The sequence below is a fragment of the Ambystoma mexicanum genome, chromosome 4q, assembly GCF_040938575.1.
Source record: "Ambystoma mexicanum isolate Mex_15411 chromosome 4q, UKY_AmexF1_1, whole genome shotgun sequence".
Taxonomy (NCBI): Eukaryota; Metazoa; Chordata; class Amphibia; order Caudata; family Ambystomatidae; genus Ambystoma; species Ambystoma mexicanum.
The window spans coordinates 236,632,162-236,655,267 of NC_090928.1; the positions used below are offsets into that span (position 1 = coordinate 236,632,162).

At 49.6% G+C, this 23,106-nt stretch overlaps 1 protein-coding gene across 3 annotated transcripts in view; it reads left to right on the forward strand.

Annotated features, from left to right (window-relative positions):
• Positions 1-23,106, forward strand: part of ZC3H6 (zinc finger CCCH-type containing 6) — a 1,150,225-nt gene that overhangs the window by 471,752 nt on the left and 655,367 nt on the right. For all 3 annotated transcript variants that reach the window (XM_069607788.1, XM_069607786.1, XM_069607787.1), the window contains one exon: positions 15,925-16,064. In XM_069607788.1, the coding sequence (XP_069463889.1) occupies positions 15,925-16,064 (140 nt within the window). The remainder of the gene's footprint in view (positions 1-15,924; positions 16,065-23,106) is intronic.

The following is a 23,106-nucleotide window of genomic DNA, read 5'->3' on the forward strand; positions in this document are numbered from 1 at the left end:
ATTGAGCATGTTGTCTGGCCAGCTCCCTCAGGCCCCCTTTACATCAGGGGACAGTTAAAACCAGACTCCTTAGTAGAAAGAGAGCAGGCAGAACACCCCTAGTCTCTTCCAAAGCCCCTCCGGATAAGAAGAGTAAAAAGATTTATCCTTTTGGCAGAAAGGTAGCCTCTTTGGCAGTTTACCAGGCTTGAATCGCTAATAACACCACCTTATTAGCTAGCTACAACTGTCACAAGTGGGATGAGATGGCCGAGCAAATAGCTTCAGTCCCAGAGCCCCTGAAATCACACTGCACTCTCCATTGCAGAAGGTAAACAAATAGCAAACTTCATCCTCAAGAACAACCTAGATGCAGCAGACAATGCAGGGAGAATAATAGCAGAGGGCACGTTGGTCAAATGCCATGCGTGGCTACACCAGTTTAGCTTCAAGCTCAAGACTCGGGCTTCCCTCCTTAATATGCCAATACAGCCAAACATACTGTTTGGGAAAGTAGTGGAAGACGCTCTAAAGAGCGTGAAAGAAGAATATGATATGGCATTTGTAACGTGCCTATACACAAGTGTTTCAAGGCGCGACGAGGCAGGGAGGGGGGAACAAGGGGAAGACCGACAACGATCCTACTAGGCTAGGTGTCATTTAGATCACGCAAGTGCAGGGGTAGGGGGAAGGGGGGAAGGGGAGGGGGGAAGTGCAGTACAAGGTAAGTAGAATAAAATAAATAAATAGGGCCAGCTGGTGGCAAGTGCAAGGTAAGTGTAGGCAAGTGCTGGGAAGGGGGTGCTGTAGGGATACAGAGACAGTCCCGCAGTGCAGGGGTTGCCAGGGAGACAGTTCAAGTGGAGAGTGGCTGGGCCCAGGACCGAGGTCGGTGAGAGTGGCCCAGTTGCATATTCAGTGCAGTTTCAGTGAAGAATTTAGCAGGGAGAGGGAGAGAGAAAGCAGAAGCAAAGAGGAAGGTTTTGAGGTGCTTCCGGAGATGGTTCTCCGCAAGTTTCAGGGAGGCAGGAAGGCTTTTCCAGAGGGAGGCCCCAGCCGCAGAGAGAGATCAACCCCCAGCTCGTTGCTTCGAGAAGCGGCTGACCCTGAGGGAGTTGGAGACGGATGAGCGAAGGGCTCGGGAAGGAAGATATTTAGGAAGAGAGAGTTAAAGGTATTTAGGCCCCAGAAGGCTTTGTGGACAATGCAGAGGGTTTTGAACTTAATCCTCGCAGCCACTGGGAGCCAGTGTAGAGATTTCAGTCCTGGAGAGATACGGTCCCTGGGCTTGAGGCCAAGGACACGTCTCGCAGTTCTGTTCTGGATGAGTTCCAGAGGGCGGAGAGTGGAGGCAGGCAGATTAAGATGGAGGCTGTTACAGTAGTCCAGCTTCGAGAGAACCAGGGCTCGGGAGACAGTGAGCTTCTGGGGGAGGTCATTAGGGCAACTCACTAATGAACCCTGCAGACAAGAGGGGGCTACATTTTTCTCCGCTTTAGAGGGCAAAACTCACAATGTGCATCAGGTTACAACCAGGGTCAAAGCCTGTCCTGGGGCACATCGCAGGGACAGTCCTCGCTACAAGGATTTCTAAGAGGACAGAGAAGGTCTTACAGCAGGGGTAGATCTCCTCCAGAGTTGGCTCAACACCCCCCAAGCAATGATCACCCACTGCAGGTTTCCTCCCATGCTACTCCTGTGGCTCGGGAGGATAGCTCAGGGACAACGTGCTTGCCTTGGAAGCAAGACCACATCGAGCAACACAGGTTCGATCCCTGTATCCGTGCTTAGAAACCTCTGGGAATTTAAGCGCGTTATAAGTAACCAATCATATCATATATCATTCAAACTTTTCCCACATATGGGAGGGAATCACATCAGACAAATGTGTACTTTCAACCGTGGTGGGCGGTTTTTGTATAGCACTGTTAAAGCAACTCACCAACCATCCACCAAGACAAAGGAACACCTCCAGGGAAGAACAGAGTATCCTGTTGGAAGAGATGAAAGCGCTGCTCTTAAAGGACACCAAAGAAATCGTCCCGACGAACCAGGTAAACAAGGTAACTTATTCAATGTACTTCCTTGTGCAAGAAAAAATCTCACGATGCGCCCTGCATACAGCAATGTCAAGCCACAGAAATTTGCATGACAATGCTACAGGAAGTAATCCCACTGCTAAAATGGGGGGGGGACTATATGGCAACATTGGATATGAAAGATACATACTTTCATATTTCAATGTTCCCAGCGCACTGAAGATTCTTGCGTTTCAAAATAGCGAACCAGCACTACCAATTCAAGGTGCTGCCCTTCGGCATAGCATCCGCTCCAAGGGTATTTACCAATGTACTGGGTGGTGGTTGCGCATTTACGAAGGGAGTCCATCCCGGTGTACCCTTACCTGGACGACTGGCTGATCACAGGGTAAAATCCCCAAATTTGCAAGCAAAATAACCAAAGAACGATCAATCTACTTTTTCATTTGGGTTTCTCAATCAACAAGAAAAAGTCAAGCCTTGTACCAAACAAGACCAAACAGTTCCTATGAGCTATCATAAAAACAGAAGAGGATCCAGTCTTTAAGTCAAAAGTAAAAATAGAGAACATAGTGCTACAAATAGGTCAGTATCTAGCTGGTTGCCAGATATAACCGTACGCAAAGCAATGGGCCTGCTCGGGATGATGGCATCATGTACTTACCTGGTACCACACACACGATTGCGCATGCACCCAATGCAAGAGTGGTTGGCGAAACAGTGGTCTCAGGCAAGCGTTCAGTGGAACGATCTAGTGGTCGTTTCGCCAACCCCAGTACAAGCTCTATGCTGGTGGACAAAGGAAAACCTTTTGAAGGAAAACCCTTCCACGACCCGGCGGTGCAAGCGGTTGTCACAACAGAAGCATCACTCACCGGATGGGGGGCCCATTACCTTCATCTCACAGCGCATGGTCTGTGGACTCAACTCACTGCCCAGAATCACATCAATCTTCTGGAACTTCTGGCAGTGCTCAAGGCATTACAAGCCTTCCAAGCACACCTGACAAATCAAACAGTACAAATACTGATCGACAGCACCACTGCAATATTTTATACAAAAAAGCAGGGGGGCACACAGTCTCCAAGTCTGTCCAAGCTAGCACAAAGAACATGGACTTGGGCACTCAAGCGGGGCATGTTCCTAACATCGCAACATGTTCCAGGTGAACTCGGATCTCTAGCGGACTCACTAAGCAGAGATCCTCTACCAGAAGCATGAGTGGCAACTCGACAAAGATATCGTAGACTACATTTTCATACAATAGGGGGCTACTCCCCGTTCGACTTGTTCGCTACAAAAGAAAACAAACCATGCCTAAACTTACATCCAGGTTTCCCCAACACGACTCCAAGGGGAACGCTCTCTGGATGAACTGGTAAGGGAAATGTGCCTACGCTCCCCCCGAGCCCCTCCAACTCCTCATGAAAAAAGTGGTGAACAAAATTCACAAGGAACAAGTGAAATTAATCCTAGCTGCTCCTATGTGGGCGAGACAACCTTGGTATCCACATCTGCGCAAACTGGCGATGTGTGACCCGATAAAACTCCCGCGCCCATTCAACATGCTCACACAGCACGGGGAAGAGGAGGGACAACATTACACCCTCAACCTCAGTCTATGAACTTGACAGCTTGGCTCCTGAAGTCATAGAGTTTGGACATTTAAATCTACCCCAAAGGTGTATGGAAATCCCCGAAGAGGCACGTAAACCAAACACTAGTGGAACAGATTTGTAATTTGGTGCCAGTCAAAACCAACCCAATAGAATGTACTCCATCACAAATTCTTCATTACATGCTTCATTTACTAGACTCAGGGCTAGTATTGAACTCAATCAAAGTTCGCCCAGCGGCACTATCCACGTATACCACTTCTCAAAGTAAGGTGTCATGGTGGAAAGTCCAGGTCATTAAGGCATTCATGGATGGAGTAAAAAGACTCCACCCTCTGATTTCAAACCCACCGCCAGGGTGGGACCTAAATGTATTGCTTGCAAAGCTCATATGACCCCCCACGCCCTGTTGAGCCTATGCAGAAGTCCAGCCTTAAACACCTCACGTATAAAGCGTCTTTTCGAGGGGATTGGGTCCTCCGACGTATTCCATATCTATGACAGGTAATCACCACAGCTGTGCTGCTTCGGAAACTTTTTCCTGCGTCGATGACGTCGATGCACCGTCGTCGAGGACCTCCTCCGACGTCATCCGATGTGATAAGTAGGACGCACGACGCCCATAGCCTCAGTTCTGTTTTTTCCGCGAACGTGTTGCTTCGTGAATCTCGGTTACACCTCGACTCTTCGAACCTGTTTGTTTTTGTGAGAAAATACTTTGTGTGAAGATGTCTTCTACTTCGTCTTCAAGCCCGCGTCCGGGCTTCAAGAAGTGCGGGGAGTGTGGGTCCAAGATGTCGGTGACGGACTCGCAGGACACCTGCCTCTGGTGCCTCGGGGAGGTCCACGACACAGATGACTGTATCGACTGCCAGTCGCTCACGTCCAAAGTCTTACGGGAACGTAAGAAGAAGTTGTCGGTAGGTCGGGTGTCCAAGCCCCGGAAGTCGAAGTCTGCGGGGCTTTCAACGGATGATTCAAGAGGTGACTCTCCGCGTCGTCGTCGGAAGTCTCGTGGGTCTCCTTCAAGGAGTCGGTCTCGCCACTCCTCGGCCTCTTCGAGGCATTCCCGGAAGCGCCGACAGCGGTCGTCCCGGCACGTCGCTTACCCCACCAGCCGTGCGACGCCAGAGGAATGGGCTTCCTTCGGGAAGAAAATGCTGGCGATTCTCGAGTCGCAAGGTACTAAGCCGTCCGTGCCCCCGAGTGTGGTCGGCCGTGAGAGGTCGAGAGAAACCGCTCGCAAGAGTGGTCGGCACGAGTCACGGGAGAGGTCCCGTTCGGACAAGGGGACTTGTTCTCGACGTATCCGTTCGAGGTCCCGGTCCTCGACGCGTTCAAGACCGTGTGCTCCTGTGATGTCTTCGAGGAAGATATCGACGCCTGAGGCATCGAGGGCGTCGACTGACTTTCTCGAGGTTCCGGCTCCGAGGACGTCGTCGAAGCCGGCGATGCTAAGTTCGTCGAAGGACACGCTCGGAGCTCTGGCTTCGAGGACTGTGTCGACGCCGTCGATGCTGGCGGCGCTGCATCTGACGTCGACGCCGATTTACTCGACGTCTACGCCGATCCTCTCAGCGCCGATGCCTGTTCTCTCGACGCCGATTCACTAGACGCCTTTCAAGGCCGGGGTGTCGGAGGTACCCCGTAGCACGGGGGAACCCCCTAGGAAGGCTCTAGTTAAGAGCAAGCACTCTCGGGTGCCTTCTTTTCACCACCTGGAATATATTTCAGAGGTGGATGAGGATTCTGATGACCTGGTTCCTAGTCAGGTTCCAGATGAGATGGTCTCGGGCCATAGCCAATTTGACGATTTGAGGCAGTCATTGCATGATGCCAGTGGACTGGACACCTCTCCGGAGGTAGAGTTTTGTAGGCCTGAGCATGGCTCTCATGCCGATTCCTCGTATCGGTGCCTTATGGCTAGGGTCTCAGAGTACTTGGCATGGTCTGCTCCCCCAGGGGAGTTTGTGCAGGATGATCTCACGGACATCCTTGATGTTGGTCCCCCAACTGACCCGGTACTGCCGTTTCATATGGCTCTACAGAGAAGGGTGGCGGCGGCGGCTTGGACTGCTCCGGAGAGTCTCCCGGCAGTGGGCAGGTCCTTGTCGGGAAAATACCGTCCAGCCAGTAGCGACCCCTGCTACTTGACTAGGCACCCCACTTCGGAGAGTTTGGTGGTGCAGGCGGCCACGGCCCCGGCAAAGCAGGCGTCGTACCCTACCATCCCTCCTGATAGGGACAACAAACGTTTTGATGGCTGGGCGAAGAAAGTGTTTTCTTCTGGTGGTATGGCTCTTCAGGCGGCCAACTCCATTTGTGCCTTGTCTCATTTCACACACACTCTGTGGAACTGTGTTGCGTTAGCGGCTGAACATATTCCCAAAGGGGACGAACGGGATGGTTTCCTTTCTATGGTCCAGGATGGTAAGGATGCCATGTGTGAGTCCGTTCATTCGGGTTTGGACATGGCTGAATGCGTCAGTATGTCCATGGCGGCGAGCACCGTTATACGCAGGTTTGCGTGGTTGCGGAAGTCGGGGTTTGCTCCTGATGTGCAGTCCCGGCTCCTCAACATGCCCGTTGACAGTGAACACCTTTTTGGCAGCAAGGCTGACGAGAGCCTTGAGAGGTTGCAGACCTCCAAAGCTGCAGCTTAGTCATTGGGCGCTGCAGTTCGCCAACCTCCGCCTTTTCGTCATAGGGGACAGCAATGGAGGGGTGGTGCCTTTCGCTATTACTCGTCCTTCAGTAAAGCGAGAGGAGCTGGCAGTCAAAGAGGCCAACGCAGGGGTACCAGAGGTGGACGACAGAGTACCCGTGGTGCCAAGGCCGCTCGGGCAGTTGCCTCTTTGCCCTCAGGTAACGCCGCAGCCACTACTACTCAGTCATGAGGCCATGTCCTATGGTTCGCCGGTTGGGGGAAGGCTGGCGCAGCATCTTGTAGAGTGGCGTGCCATTACTTCAGATGTGTGAGTTCTGGAGATCATAACCCACGGCTACTGTCTTCCCTTTCGGCAGAGGCCTCACGATAATCCACCAGGGAACCTCTCTTTGAAGAGCCCGGATCCACTCCTTGCGCAGGAAATTCAAGCCCTGCTGGAGAAAGGCGCCATAGAACTGGTGCCTGTAGCAGAGAGGAACAAGGGATGGTATTCCCCTTATTTTTTGATTTGGAAGAAAGACGGGGGATTGAGACCCATCATGGACTTGCGCGGTTTGAACAAACTCCTCAGGAAGGACAAGTTCAAGATGGTTACTCTCTATCAAGTCCTCCAGGCCCTTCAGCTTCAGGACTGGTTGGTGTCTCTCGACCTCAAGGATGCTTACTTCCATGTGCCGATTCATCCCAAGCACAAGAAGTACCTGAGGTTCGCGGTTGGCGACTCGCACTTTCAGTTTCGGGTCCTGCCGTTCGGATTGACCGCCGCCCAGAGGGTTTTCACCAAGCTCATGGTGGTGGTGACAGCGCATCTCAGGCAAGGGGGGATTCACGTCTACCCCTACCTGGACGATTGGTTGATCAGGGGGAGTCTCCCGAGCAAGTCCTGGATCATCTGTCCGTCACCTGCCACTCCCTTCACAGGCTGGGCTTCTCCCTCAATTTAAAGAAGTCCCATTTGACGCCAACACAGCGGCTCCAGTACATCGGGGCAGTGTTTTCCTCCCCAGGTGAGGGCTCTCCACATTCAGCAGATGGTGCACAAGTTTCAGCATGCCCAGACGCTCCCAGCGTTCGAGTTCTTGAGGTTGCTCGCCTCATGGCATCCTGCATTCTCCTGGTGCCAGAGGCTTGCCTGCGGATGAGATATTTGCAGTGGGCACTCAAGATACAATGGTCGCAGTCCTCCGGCAGGATGTCGGACCCGGTTCAGGTGCCGCCCTTGGTCGCCCAGGACCTTCTGTGGTGGGCCGTCGAAGGCAACTTGATGAAGGGGGATCCATTTTGGCTTCCCTGGCCGGAGGTGACGATCGTGACGGATGCATCACTCATGGGATAGGGAGCTCATGCCAACGAGCTGATAATCAGCGGTCGTTGGTCTCCGTCGGAGTCCAGACTCCATATCAATCTGTTGGAGCTGAGGGCTGTCAGGCTAGCCCTGAAGACTTTTCTGCCGACTGTGCGAGGAAAGAATGTCCTGATCCTGACAGACAACACAGTGGCCATGCACTACCTCAACAAAAAGGGGGGGGGGGCAGGGTCACTTCCTCTGTGCAGGGAGGCGATGCAGCTCGAGTTCTGGGCCATCCGGCAGGAAGTTTCAATCTCGGCAGTTCATCAGGCCCGGAGACGAAAACGTGACGGCGGACGCTCTGAGCAGGCAGAGCACGATCTCTCACGAGTGGGAGTTGGCTCAGGAGATTATCCTGGAGATCTTCGCCCTTTGGGGGACCCCTCAAGTGGATCTCTTCGCCTCCATTGTCAACCGGTAGTGCAAGAGGTTCTGCTCGCGGGAGTTTCCTCCAAAAGGAGCCTTAGGAGATGCGTTCGTGGTGGAGTGGTCATTCCCACTGCTGTACGCGTTTCCTCCAGTCCCCGTCATCCCGCAAGTGCTGCGGAGGTTATGGAAGTTCGGTTCCCGGATGATCCTCATTGCTCCGGCGTGGGCTCGGAGGACGTGGTACCCGGACCTTCTCGACTTGTCAATCTGTCCTCCACGTAGTCTTCCCTACCGAGACGATCTGCTCTCACAGGAGTGGGGCCAGGTTCTCCATCCAGAGGTCAGATCCCTCAACCTTCGCGCTTGGCTTCTGAAAGGTTGAGGTATAAGGATTGGGACCTCCCTGAAGATGTGATGGAGGTGTTGCTCTCGGCCCGACGGCCAGCAACAAAGTCTCTGTACCGTTGCCGTAAGTTCTGCGACTGGTGCAGAGTTCAGAATGTGGATCCTTTTGCATGTGACATCCCCATGGTTCTGTCCTTTTTACTTTCTTTGGCCCACAGGGGCTTGCAAGTGGGTACCGTTAAAGGTTACCAGGCGGCGCTGTCTATATTTAAGCGCTCGCCTGAGTAGTGTTCTTATTTTAAAATTCTTTTAATTCTCAGTTTCTGAAAGGGCTCACTAATGTGATCCGTCCGTCACCTTTCCTGGTGCCCGGTTGGGATTTAAACCTGGTTCTTAAGTTTCTTATGGGTGCTCCGTTTGAGCCTTTACATTCTTGCCCTTTGAGGCTGTTAATTCTGAAAACTGTGTTTTTAGTTGCGGTTACTTCCGCTCGCAGAGTGAGTGAGTTACAGGCACTTTCAGTTAAGCCGCCCTTCACTGTGTTTCACAAGGACAGGGTTGTCCTTAGAGTTCGTCCTTCTTTTCTTCCGAAGGTGGTTTCGGAATTTCATTTGAGCCAGAAGGTTGTTCTTCCGGCGTTCTATCCTCCACATCATGGTAAGGAAGAGAAGAGGCTCCATAGGCTTGATCCTAGGAGAGCTTTAAGCTTTTATGTTTCATGCATGTCCCGGGTCAGAGTGGACGATCAACTCTTTATTGGTTACGCTGGAAAGCGTTTGGGACAAGCTGTGACAAAACAGACTTTGTCTCGCTGGATTATTTTGGCCATCTCGGAGTGTACCGCTTGGCGGGTAAGGACCCACCGGCTGGCTTGCGGGCCCATTCTACCAGGGGTATGGCTGCATCTACTGCCCTGCAGAGGGGTGTTCCTATTCGCAACATCTGTGATGCAGCCACCTGGGCTTCAGTACATACATTTGTACCTCACTATTCCCTCGATTCCATCCGAGGACAGGATCTGGCCTTTGGCAAGGCGGTCCTTTGCTCTGCTATTTGATTGGCAATTCTAAATTTTGATTCTAAATTCTTTCCCTCCTCCTTGCTCTGGTACTGCTTTGGGAGTCTGTCATAGATATGGAATACGTCGGAGGACCCAATCCCCTCGAAGAACAAGTTACTTCCTTACCTGGTAACGTTCTTTCGATGGGATGGTCCGACGACGTGTTCCATATCGCTCCCTCCCTACCTTTCCCGCTGCAGAATTTCTTTTGCGATTGCAGCTTACGTTCCGCAAGGCTTTGTGTCTGACTGGCAGTGGACTCATGTCACACGCTCTGGGGGAAAAAACTACAACTGAGGCTACGGGCGTCGTGCGTCCTACTTATCACATCGGATGACGTCGGAGGAGGTCCTCGACGACGCCGCATCGACGTCATTGACGCAGGACGCAGACGCCGAAAAAAGTTTCCGAAGCAGCACAGCCGTGGTGATTACCTGTCATAGATATGGAATACGTCGTCGACCATCCCATCGAAAGAACGTTACCAGGTAAGGAAGTAACTTGTTCTTCTGGTGGCCATCACCTCCATAAGGAGAGTCAGTGAACTGCAAGCTTTGTCAGTCCAAAACCCTTTTTTTGTTATCCACAACAACAAATTGGTATTAATAACGCACCATAGGTTTTCGCCTAAATTCATTTCAAAGTTCCATGTTAATCATGCCATTGAACTTCGAGCTTTCTTTCAAAACCCATGAAGCCCAGCTGAGAAGAAACTCCTATACGCTAGATGTGAGGAGGGTGGTCCTTTACTATGTAAATAAGACCAGGCCGCTAAGGAAAACAGACCAACGTTTTGACTCCATAGCTCCAGGCAGGGAAGGAGAGTGCAGCTCCAAAAACACCATCTCCAGAAGGATAGTCGAATGCATACAGCTTTGCTACTCGCTTTTATCGCAAACGTCCCACTGGATGCCATTTGCAAAGCAGCTACATGGAGCTCTGTCCACACTTTTTTACTCAGCTCGGTATCAGGTAATAATGTCCCCATACATAATGTCGCCGGGAAAAGCCATTGGCGACATTGTATATGGTGACATTGTGTGGGGACGGGTTGCAGGGATGTCCCCTGCTCCCATGGTTAAAAAAAAAAAGAAATCGACCATTACGGGGTTGTCCCCCGCATGATGTATGATATGATAGGTTATTTATAACGCGCTTAATACCCAGAGGTTTCTAAGCGCGGACCCGGGGATCGAGCCTGTGGTGCTCTGTCTCGTCTTGCTTTCAATGCGAGCATGTTGCCCCTGAGCTATCCTGCTGAGACAAATGTAAATGTATTAATGTAATAAAGTCCTCGCAAAAAGGCAACTTTGAATGGATTGTGTCCTCCCACGTATTCCTTTTCTTTGATAAATCCATTTCCAGCTTGCTGGCCTCGGAAACATTTTTCACAGTAGAGGGTGCTGCGCGTCGACGTCCCTCGAGTCGGTGTCTCTCGAAGGCCTGCGTATTGGCGCCGATGTCACCATAGGTATAAATAGTTTTGCGCAGCGTCCGTTATTCAGTTCAGTTTTTCTGCGCTTCGTAAGCCTCAGAGACGCAACGCTCGGTTCTTCACTAAATTCTTTGAAAATCTTCATCCTACGATGGCATCTTCGTCCGCTTCATCAACGCCACAATCCAGCTTCAAAAAATTTCGAGATTGTGAAAAAAAGATGTCATTAACAGATCCTCTCAGGATCTGTTTGTGGTGCCTGGCATCAGAGCACCAATGTTTGGAATGTGAGGGACTGTATGTCATGACGGCGAAAGCCTTGAAGGAGCGTAGGGGGAAGCTAGAAATTGGTAAGACCGTAAAATCTTCTACCCCTGCGAAATTGTCCTCGGCTGAGTAGAGACATTTGTCTCCTCACCATCAAAAGAAACATTCCCGATCGAGATCTCGAAGCGGTTCCCACCACTATTCGAGATCGAGACATTCTAAGAAGAGGCGTCATAGATCTCCTTCCTCTTCATCATCTAATTCCCCAGAAAGGGTCACCTGCACCACTAAACACAGCTCTCCAGCTAAATAGGAAGAATTTTGCAAGAAAATGCTTATGGTCTTCGAGAACGTGGCCTTGTCCCCCTCGGAGATACCTAGAGATGATACCCTGGGTGAAAGACCTGAAAAACAAAAACGCTGTGAGTCAAACCCGGCAATCAAAAACCCTCGAATGTCACAAACCCTCGAGTAAGGACAAGAATTCTTTGAATAAGACTGCGTCATTGACGCCATCGTTGAAGGTACCTTCGCACAAGTCTGTGTCATCGACACCGTCGTCGACTCCGATGAAAGAAGGGCCCTCGAAGCCTCGGGCCCCAACGGCACCATCGGCACTAGAGGTGTTGAATTTCCCGCTCAAGGCGTCGAAATTCGCTTCAACAATATCGTCAAAATTGGCTTCGACAATATCGACGACACAGAGTAGAATCCAGATTATCTCGACAACATCAAGGTCTTTCGACGCCATTTGTAGGTTTGTCGAGACCTATGACATCTACATCGACAAATACAACTCTATCCCAAGCAGTGTCCACCAATTTGGCCCCCTCTTCTCTGGAAATGGGTTTTACCCCTTATCCACGCTCTGACTATTTCAGAGCTTTATCCTCTATCTGTGAGGAAGGAGAGGACTCTGATAATGAGAGGCCTTTTGGTTTACAAGCTACAAGAGTTCCTATTCCAGAGTAGCTAATATCTGAGGAGACTAGATTGAGAGATCTTCAGGAATCTTTACAAGATGCCAGTGGCACAGATATCACTCCAGAGGCGGATTTTGCTAGACCAGAACCTGGAGAGCACGCAGAAATGCCTTACAGATCCCTTATGGCAAGAATTAGGGAGTTTATGGGGTGGACAACACCTGCACCCTCTTTCCAACAAGATGATCTAACCTACATCTTAGATAAAGGGCCTCAAGTAGAACCTATAATTCCTTTTTATGCAGCATTGCAGAGAAAAATAGCTGCAAATTGGGAAACACCAGAGGTTATCCCGGCAGTAAATAAAAAGCTCTCTGCGAAGTACAGAGTGTCTGCCGCAGACCTTGTATATTTAAGTAAACACCCAACCCCAGAGAGTTTAGTAGTGCAGGCAGCGACGTCGTCTAGTAAGTCGGCATATCCCTCTATACCACAAAATGGAGACGACAAAAGATTTGATGCCATGTCTAAAAAGATCTTTTCAGCATGCAGCATGGCACTTACGTCTATTAACGCCACTTGCACGCTAGCGAAATTCAGCCACACCCTTTGGGAGTGTGCTTCATCGGAGGCTGACCGTCTTCCAGAAGGAGAGGAACGAGACGCATTCTTGAATATCATCAAGGATGGGAAGGATGCAATGTGTGAGTCCCTCCAAACAGGTCTCGACTCTGCTGACAGCACCAACAGAGCCATGGCGCCGAGTACCACAATCCGCAGATTTGCGTGGTTGCGGAAATCTGGTTTTGCTCCTGATGTACAAGCCAGACTTCTGAATATGCCCTTTGAGGGCACCTCTCTATTTGGCAAGAAGGCTGATGACAGTCTGGAGAAATTGCAGCAGAAAAATCCCTTGGGGCGCTAAGGACCCAGTGGTCACAATTCTCAGGAAGAATGTCATCTCCTACAAGTCCCGGACAGAGTAGCACAAGACCTTCAGGGGTTGGACCTGTCGGGAGAACATCTTGAACGGAGAACAGTTGTGGTAACCATTGCCAGAGATAACAGTAGTCACAGACGCTTCACTCACAGGGTGGGGAGCCCATGCCAACAACTTGACCATCAGCGGTCGTTGGTCTCCATCGGAGTCCAGACTACACATCAACCTATTGGAGCTGAGAGCGATCAGGCTAGCACTGAAAGCTTTCCTGCCATCAGTACAGGGAAAAATGTCCTGATAATGACGGACAACACAGTGGAGGAGGTGTAAGGTCACTACCACTGCGCAGAGAGGCAATGTAGCTCTGGTTTTGGCCAATACAAGAAGGAATCTCTCTGTCGACAGTTCACCTAGCCAGAGAGAAGAACAAGGCGGCGGATGCTCTGAGCAAGCAGAGCACAATCTCCCACGAGTGGGAAATAGCTCAGGAAGTCCTTCAGGAGATCTTCATCCTTTGGGGAACCCCTCAAGTGCCAACAGGAAGTGTGAACTGTACTGCTCAAGGGAATTTCCCCCGAGTTGAGCTCTCGGAGACACGTTCATGATGGACTGGGAGTTTCCATTCTTATACGAGTTTCCTCCAATCCCTGTCATTCCTCATGTAATCAGGAGGTTGAGAAGGTTCAGGAAATCCATGATCCTAGTTGCCCCGGACTGGGCCAGGAGAACGTGGTACCCAGACCTTCTAGACATGTCTATCTGCCCTCCAATACGTCCTCCACAAAGAGATGAACTTCTCTTGCGAGGGTCGGGTTCTCCATCTGTATATCAGGACTCACAGCTCTCGCGCATGGTTTCTGAGAGGCTGGGTTACAAGGATTGGGACCTCCTGGACGACGTAATGGAGGTTTTGCTTTCGGCAGAAGGCCAGCAACCAAATCTGTATACCGCTCCCGCTGGAATAAGTTCTGCAGTTGGTGTAGAGATAAGAAGGTTGATCCTTTCACATGTAATACACCAATCGTGTTATCCTTTCTATTACATCTGGCAAATCTGGGGCTCCAAATTGGTACCATCAAGGGATATCAGCAACGCTTTCTAGTTTTAAGCGCACTTCAGAGGAAGTCTCCTTCTTTAAGATTCCTTTAGTAGTACAATGTTTAAAGGGACTGACTAATGTTTACCCGCCAATCCCGTTTCAAGTCCCACTATGGGATCTCAACTTGGTATTAAACTACTTAATGGGAGCTACTTTCGAGCCTCTACATTCTTGTCCATTAAGACTCCTAACTCTGAAAACTGTCGTCTTAGTGGCAAAAGCATCAGCCTGAAGGGAGAGTGAGCTCAGGCTTTAATCCTGCAAGCCTCCTCACTGTTTTTCATAAAGACAGAGTGGTACTAAAAGTGAAGCCTACTTTTCTCCCCAAAATTGTTTGAGTTTCATATTACTCAGAAAATAACGTTACCATCTTTTTATCCTCCACCACATCCAGGGAAGGAAGAAGAAAGACTTCACAGGCTTGACCCTAGACGTGCACTGAGCTTTTACATCTCCAGATTGGCAAAATTACAACAGGATGAGCAGTTGTTTGTGGGCTATTCAGGTCACAAACTAGGACTAGTCATTACCAAGCAAACTATATCCAGATGGATAATACTAACTATATCGGAATGCTACAATCTAGCAGGTAAAGATCCTCCAGAACACCTAAGAGCTAATTCGACCAGGTGCATTGCAACTTCATCTGTTTTGCAGAGGGGAGTTCTGATAAAAGAAAAGATATATATGCAGCTGCCACATGGTCGTCTGTGCACACCTTTACTAAACATTACACTTTAGAGTCCTCCTTGGGCCAAGATTCTGCTTTTGGAAAAGCAGTCTTGCACTCAGTGCATACATAACCACACTAATTTCTACTCCCACCTCCAAATTACGTAAACTGCTTTGGGAGTGTATCAAAGATGAGGAATACGTGGAGGACACAATGCATTCGAAGAACAAATTACTTACCCAGGGTAACATTCTTTCGACTGGATGTTCTGGCCACGTAGTCCTCATCGCCCGTCCCAACCTACCCCACAGTTGAATTTCCCTTGCGGTTGCCGTCTACGCTCTCTCAAGGAGAGAAACTGTTGAACACAAGGTAAAGCTTCACTTGTCAAAACGGAACTGAGCCCAACGGGCGCTGTGCTTCATATATACCTGCAGTGATGTCGACATCGAGGCAGAGGCCTCAGGGGACATCGACTCGACAAGCATCATCACACAGCGCACCCTGCTGAAAAAAAATTCAAAGCTGGGATATTGGAAATATCAAAGATGAGGAATACGTGGGAGGAACATCCAGTTGAAAGAACGTTACCATGGGTAAGTAACTTGTTCACATCTCCAACATAGTGGTTTCAGAGTCATTTCAGTCATAACATTTATTTTACTTGGGTAGCACCATAGGGTAGATTGCGCATGAGAGCCATAGAGTACCTAGCCCAGCTACTGTAATCTAGAGGATGATTCTCCAAACTTACTGCCGTGCGTAACTTTCTGGAACCAGAAGTGTTCATCTTCGGATTCCTAAAATGGGGGCCACCTTATGGGCAGTCAAGATTCAAGATCTCAGACTGTTTCAATCAAGTCTATTTTCCTAATTGCTGAACATGTTTGTCGTAGCAGTGAAGGGAAGGGAAGAGTCCTTATTTACGCAAGCAACACATCACTTGCTGTTTGCCCGGAGTCAGCACCTAGACAGTTAGACAATTAATTTGCAATGTGTTTATTTAATAGCCGTCTTGTGGAAGCAGAGGTAAAGGTGAGTAACTTGTACTTGCATCTTAATGCTAAATGTTACTACTCCTTCCATTGCCCAGTAATTAAAAAAATGAACTACAAATCTTGAAGTCATGAAAATCAATATGCATTTCTTTTTTTTCTTTTTAGAACTTGAACAACATTGCACTAACTTTAATGTTGGTCGTGGGCGTGGCATCAAGAAGAAACTAAAGCGTAAAGAATGTGGCAGGGGTAGAGGGAACAGTAGAGGACCCAATTCTTTTACGGGAACTGATTCCTTTTACGAGGTAAGTCAGTGACTAGGAATAATCTGGTAATGAAAGAGACCAGCATGCACAGAAAAACTGATTGGGGAATACCATACACGCAAATACATTCTAGTCGTTTGATTTATTAGTTAACTTGTCACAATTCAGGTTATGTGGGTGGGCTTATGATCTTTGAGCTTATTCAGGGTCCTGTGTCACTATTGGACTATTGGTACAATCGCCCAAAGCACAGTATAAATCGAATCGCAAGAGGTATCCAGTGTGCTAATATAAACTTGATTCAAGGTGAGAATTCAGTATTGAGTTGCTTGTAATTGGTGGTCATCTACTCAAAGTGCCAATCCGAGATTTTAATTGACCATTTTTAACTTACTCAGATCAGATTTCAAGCAGTCTTCCCTATCCCTCTGTTCATGCAAGAAATGGGCAAATCAGTTCTTGAACAAGAAAGCATTTAGTTTTATGTGCTTATACAGGTTCCCAAATGTGAGTTGCTGACCGACAGAACAATAGAGTAAAATAAACGAATTTGGCTAACATTCCCTGATACATGTGTTTTTGTCTGATGACGGCCCATTGAAATTAGTGGATATTGATTGTAGAGCCGGATTGCCTCATGTACGATTTTAAACATATATGATTGAAGCCAAGTATTTGGAGAGTCCTTTTCGGCATGGGTTATTTGTTTGTTTCTGGTATGTGCAAAGGGATGCAAATCTACTGTAAATTTGGATGCCTCTGTAATTTGAATAAGATTAGTCTTGCAAATTTCTTTTTGCTGCTTTTCTCCCATAGATTTCTATGGGACGCTCTTTCTTTTTGCTTTGTTTTGAACCCTGCCTTGACTTTTTGGGAGGTAAGAAACACCTTATGTTTTACTTACCTTGCCCTTTTGCTCATTCTTTTAGGGAAGCTGATCAGTCCATAAGACTATCAGTACTGAGAGAATGTCTCTTTTTGTGAATTTCTTACATTGTTACAATTGTACACATCACCTTAATATCATGTGTGGTTAGGATACTTTGTATCCTTAAAACATTTTCTGTAATGGCATTTTGGTTATTTGTACAATGTGCCTAGGACAAGCTGGTGGCAGCAGTTATTTTTCTACTCTGTTTTAGTAATTTTGCTTCGAATGGATTGTGTCCTCCAACGTACTCCACATCTTTGACATGTACTGTCCACAGCTGTGTACTCCGAAAACTTTTCCGGCAGAGGGCGCCCTCCGTCGGGTCGATGTCCCTCGATGGACTCTGTCCAGGGCGACGTCATTGGATGTTATAAATGGGACGCACAGTGCCTGTAGCCTCAGTTCTGTTTTTTCCGCAAACGTGTTTGCTTAGGAGACTTGGCGCGCCTCGTGTATTCCTCGTGAATATGTCTTCTTCTTCGACCCCTCTGACTCCACGGTCTGCCTTCAAGACTTGCTGGGACTGCAAGTCTAAGATGTCTATTACCGACCCAGCATCGCATTTGTTTGTGGTGCTTGGGCGAGAGTCATGACACCAACGACTGTTCAAAATGCCAGTCCCTGACTGCTAAGGCCTTGCAGGAGCGTAAGGGAAAGCTTCAGGTAGGTAGGGGTTCTAAACCCAGTAAGTCTTGTAAATCTTCTAAGGGGATGTCCACCGACGGTTCAAGGGACGACTCTCCACGTCGGAAGGAGTCCCGGGGTGGTTCCCGCCATTCGTCCTCCTTGTCTCGGCATTTCAGGAAGCGCCATTACCGGTCGCCTCCCCTGTCGTCCTCGGAGGATGGAGCTGCGAGGAAAGTGGCTTGGCCGGCTAAGTCCTCGACTCCAGAGGAATGGGCTGCCTTCAGGAAGCAGATGCTGGCGATTTTCCAATCTCGGGGCACAGTTCCATCTGCGCCTTCCGATGAAGCCGGCAAGGAACGGTCTCGATCTGTGGCTCATACGCCGTCGGGCTCGGGACCTCGGCGCAATCCTCCTTGTGAACCTTCGAGGTCCCGTTCGGACCAGGCTCAGGATGGTCGCAAGAGACATGCTTCCAGGTCTGGGTTCTTGTCCCCAGCTAGACCGCAGAAACCTGGTAAGGGCTCGAAGTCTGCGTCGGCGCCTTGTCCATCAGATACAGACGTCAAAGCTTTGCCTTCGTAGCAGCTCTCTGCACGGTTGTGGACGCCGAAGCCGTTGGCGCCCTCGACGCTGAAGCAGTCTGAGCCCTCAATGCCTTTTGGGCCCTTTTGGCCGGAATTTGCCAATGGAGATCCCTGGTACTGTGGATCCTCCAAGGAAGGCTACCTCCAGGTCTGTGAGGCCTGTTAAGGACTCCAGACCCTCTTCTGTCCCGAGACAGGACTTTTACCTCCCTCTGGATGATATCTATGAGGAGGAGGAGGAGTAAGAGGAGGAGGAGGAGGAGGAGGAGAGATCAGATTTTGATTTTGACTCTGTTGTAACGCTCACCTGACTCCCACGGAGGCGCTGGCCTGGTTCGCGCTGCTGTGACCTCTTCTAAGGTGATGCGCAGGGTTCGGAAGACGAACTGGACCGGGCCCCCAAATCTGGCTTGTCTGGCTCGCAGAAGTATCCTTCTGTAGGCGAAAATAGGGGATGAACTGTCTGCGGGTAATGCAATCGGCCTCCCACTTTCCCCTCTCACCCTCCTCGAAACCCTTCTGTGATTCCTCGTAGCGTCTCACCTTAGGGTCTGGAAGGACGAGCTCTCCATCCTGCTTCTGATGCAGGGGCGCGTTGGTATCCAGTTACTTCACTGGATTTTCGGATTGGTGAGAACCAAACTTGCTTGGCTTCCAGGTACGTTTTTTGATAAGAGGTTCCCCTTGTGTCCATACATTAATGTACTAATGCTAGTGTCTTTTTTCCCCATAGGGGCCGGGGTACGGAATGCCGGGGAACAGGCACCGACCCGAGATGAGAGGTGAAATCCTTGTAGAAATCAGGTAAGTCTTTATTGAGCGTTTTTTGGTAATGTCTTTTCATTCGCTCATTAACGCTGATGTCTCTTTTTCCCCTTAGGGGCCGGGGTCCGGAAATGCCAGGATGCGGCGCGGACCCGAAAAGAAGAGGGAATGAATCAACAGGTAAGTCTTAACAAGGAGATTTAGCTTTCCTTATTCCCTTCTCTCTCTCACCTTTTGTTCTGGTCTTTTTCTCCCTAGGCGCTGGGGCGTGACTGCGAATCCGGATGATCGCTGCTGAACATGGAGGCGCCCTGTAAAGGTGAGTGGAATGCGGCGCTGCAGTGATCGACGCAATGAGCTTTTAAATAAAAGTCTTCCATTTCAGGATTGTTGGCGAGATGTCTCCGGGATGCGCTGTTGGCAGGTAAGGACTTTTCCTTCTTCTGTTCTCTTCTTCTCTTCCTTTGCAGGTGATCCAGGATGCTGGCAGGCGTGGCAGAAGTCAGGATGCAGGAGCAGACACGGTGAGCGTCCAGCTGCTAGATGCAGAACAACGCGAAGCACGTGTGGCTGATCGGGTGGGGTTTAAATAGCCTTGGAAGAAGTTCCAGGTATGTATCCTTCCTCCAATCAGGTATGTTTCCTTCCCCGACCACGCCCGGATGGTAAATTACTCCCACAGGTAAAGTAGTTCCTTTCAGGCCTCAAGGAGGCCTGGATCCTGCAGCATGGTCTGCATCAGGTAAGTGCACCCAAGCACTCCCATAATGAGCCTGGTGCCTATGGCGCCAGGACTGATGTCTTCTATGAGCCTGGCGCCATAGGCGCCAGGACACTGTCCAAAGGGCCCCTATATGGGGTTGCTGGGTCCTTCCTTGGGGACTGGATGTGCGCTTTCGGGGACGCAGGGCTTGAACCGGCTCTCCGGGAGCGGGCATCATGACATATGTGGAGCCTGAAATGGCTCCCGTCTTTTCCGGGGACAGTCAATTGGAAGAGTTAAGGCAATCTCTTCATGATGCCAGTGGCTTGGACACTTATCCTGAGGTGGAGTTTGGCACGCCTGAGCCTTGGGCTCATGCTGAGTCGTCCCACAGGAGACTGATGGCTAGAGTCACTGAATATCTCGGTTAGTCCAGTCCTCCTGAACCTTTTATTCTGGGTGACTTAATGGATATTTTGGATAAAGGTCCGTCCTCTGACCCGGTGTTATCTTTTCATCTGACATTGCAGAAAAGGGTGGCGGCTGCTTGGCAGTCACCGGAATCTCTTCTGGCAGTTAACAAATCGTTAACTAAAAAATACTGCCCTTCTGGTAGCCACCCCAGCTACCTTTCATCTCACCCCACTCCCAAGAGTTTGTTTGTTCAGGCAGCTAAGGCCACCTCTTTGCAGGCAGCGTACCCTACCATCCCTCCGTATAGGGACGACAAACGCTTCAACAGTTGGGTACAAAAAGGTGTTTTCTGCGGGTAGTATGACGTTGAAATCAGCTAACTCCACTTGTGCCATGGCAAGATTTTCACACACTGTGGAATTGTTTCTCTAACGGCTGAGCATATTCCCGAAGGGGAAGAAAGGGATGGGTTCCTTGCTCTCGTGCAGGATGGCAAGGATGCCATGTGTGAATCCCTTCAGTCGGGGTTGGACACGGCCGACAGTGTTAGACGGTCCATGGCTGCGAGCACCGTTATACTCAGGTTTGCGTGGTTGCGGAAGTCTGGTTTTGCTACAAATGTGCAAGCCCGTCTTTTGAACATGCCCTTTGATGGCGCGCATTTGTTTGGCGGCAAGGCTGACGAGAGCCTTGAGAGGTTGCAGACCTCCAAAGCTGCGGGTAAATCTTGGCGAGCAGCTGTGCGTCAATCACTGCCTTTTCATCCTAGGGGACAGCAATGGAGGGGAGGTTATTTTCGTTACTACTCCTCTTTTGGTAGGATGAGAGGAGCCGCCAGTCAAAGGGGCCAACAAAAAAGTACCCATGGTGGTCAGGGAAATAGGGGTGCCAAAGCCGCTCGGGCAGCTGCCTCTTTGCCTTCAGGCGCTGCCACAGCCGATCCAAAACAGTCATGAAGCAATGTCCCATGGTTCGCCGGTTGGGGGCAGACTGTCTCAGCATTTCGAAGAATGGCAAGCTATTACTTCGAATGTGTGGGTTCTGGATACCATAGCCCACGGCTACTGGCTTTCCTTCCTAAAGCGGCCTCACGACAATCCACCGGGGAATCTCTTTGAAGCTTCCAGATCCGCTCCTTGTGCTGGAAATCCTGACCCTGCTGGAGACAGAGCTCTGCCTGCTCACAGCGTCCGCCGCCGCATTGTCCTCTCCGGCCAGATGAACAGCCGAGAGCGAAATTCCTTGAAGGATTGCCCACAACCAGAGCTACATTGCCCCTCTGCACAACAGGATTGACCCTACCCCCACCTCTGAAAGGTTGAGATATAAGGATTGGGACCTCCCGGATGACGTGATGGAGGTGTTGCTTTCGGCCAGGCAGCGGGCAACCAAATCCCTGTACCGCTGGCGTAAATTCTGCGACTGGTGCAGTGGACAAAATGCTGATCCTTTTCAGTGGTTCTGTCTTTCTTGCTTTCTTTGGCCCACAGGGGCCTTTAAGTAGGTACCATTAAGGGTTACCTGGCGGTGCTGTCTATCTTCAAGTGCTCGTCTGCAGAATGTTCTTACTTTAAGATTCCTTTGATTTCCCAATTTCTTAAAGGGCTCGCTAATGTGTTCCCGCCGTCTCCATTCCAGGTGTCGGTTTGGGATCTGAATTTGGTCTTGAAATTTCTGATGGTTGCTCCGTTTGAACTTTTGCACTCTTGTCCTTTGATACTATTGTCTTTCAAGACGGTGTTCTTGGTTACGGTTACTTCCGCTCGCAGTGTGAGTGAATTGCAGGCACTTTCATCCAAGCCGCCCTTTAATGTGTTCCACAAGGATAGGGTTGTACTGAGTGCACGTCCTTCCTTTCTACCTAAGGTAGTGCTGAATTTCATTTAAGCCAGAAAGTGGTTCTTCCTTCTTTCTATCCTCCTCATCCTGGTAAGGAAGAGGAGCGAACCCATAGGTTGGACTATAGTAGAGCTCTGAGCTTTTATATTTCTAGGATGTCTAGGGTCAGAGTGGACGATCATCTCTTTGTGGGGTATGCTGGACACCGATTGGGCCAGGCTGTTACCAAACAGACCTTGTCCAGGTGGATTATCCTCACCATTACTGAATGTTACCTATTGGCGGGCAAGGACCCCCCTGAAGGGTTGCGAGCTCGTTCCACTAGGGTCGTGGCTACTTCAACAGCCCTGCAGCAGGGAGTTCCAATTAGGAAAATGTGTGATGCAGCCACATGGGCTTCTATCCATACCTTTGTTAAACATTACTCACTGGATACACTCCATGGTCAAGATATGGCCTTTGGTAAGGCAGTTCTTTATTCTGCCATCTGATTGGGAACTCTAAATTCTTTTCCCTCCTCCATTTTCTGGTACTGCTTTGGGAGTTTGTTAAAGATGTGGAATACGTTGGAGGACACAATCCATTCGAAGAACAAGTTACTTACTAACTGGTAACGTTCTTTCGATTGGATGTTCATCCAACGTATTCCACATCGCCCTCCCAGCCTGCCCCTCTGGAGAAATTCCTATGCGATTGCAGCTTACGTTTTCGCAAGGCTATGTGCAGCCTAGTAGGCATTGGATATGTGCATGTCACACGTTATCGAGGAAAAAACATAAAATGAGGCTATGGGTGCCGTGCGTACTATTTATAACATCCGGTGACGTTGCCCTTGACTGAGGCCTTCGAGGCACATCGACCCGACGCCATCGACGCAGGACGCCCTCTGCCGAAAAAGTTTCCGAAGTACACAGCTGTGGACATTACATGTCAAAGATGTGGAATACGTTGGAGGAACATCCAATCGAAAGAACGTCCCCAGTTGGTAAGTAACTTGTTATTCTGCACTTTTGTATTTACCGCAAATGGCTACTAAGGGTGTCTCACACCCTAAGATTTGCCCATATTACAAGGTTTTCGCTTGTCCTTTGGCCATATTCTTTGGCCTTCATCCTGCCTTCAAGACAGTAATGCCATATATGGAATGCCTTTTCAATTAGCATTGCTGGGCTTGGGCAAGTTCCCAGCCCGACGCTTGGATAAATGGAGAGCTCCTGC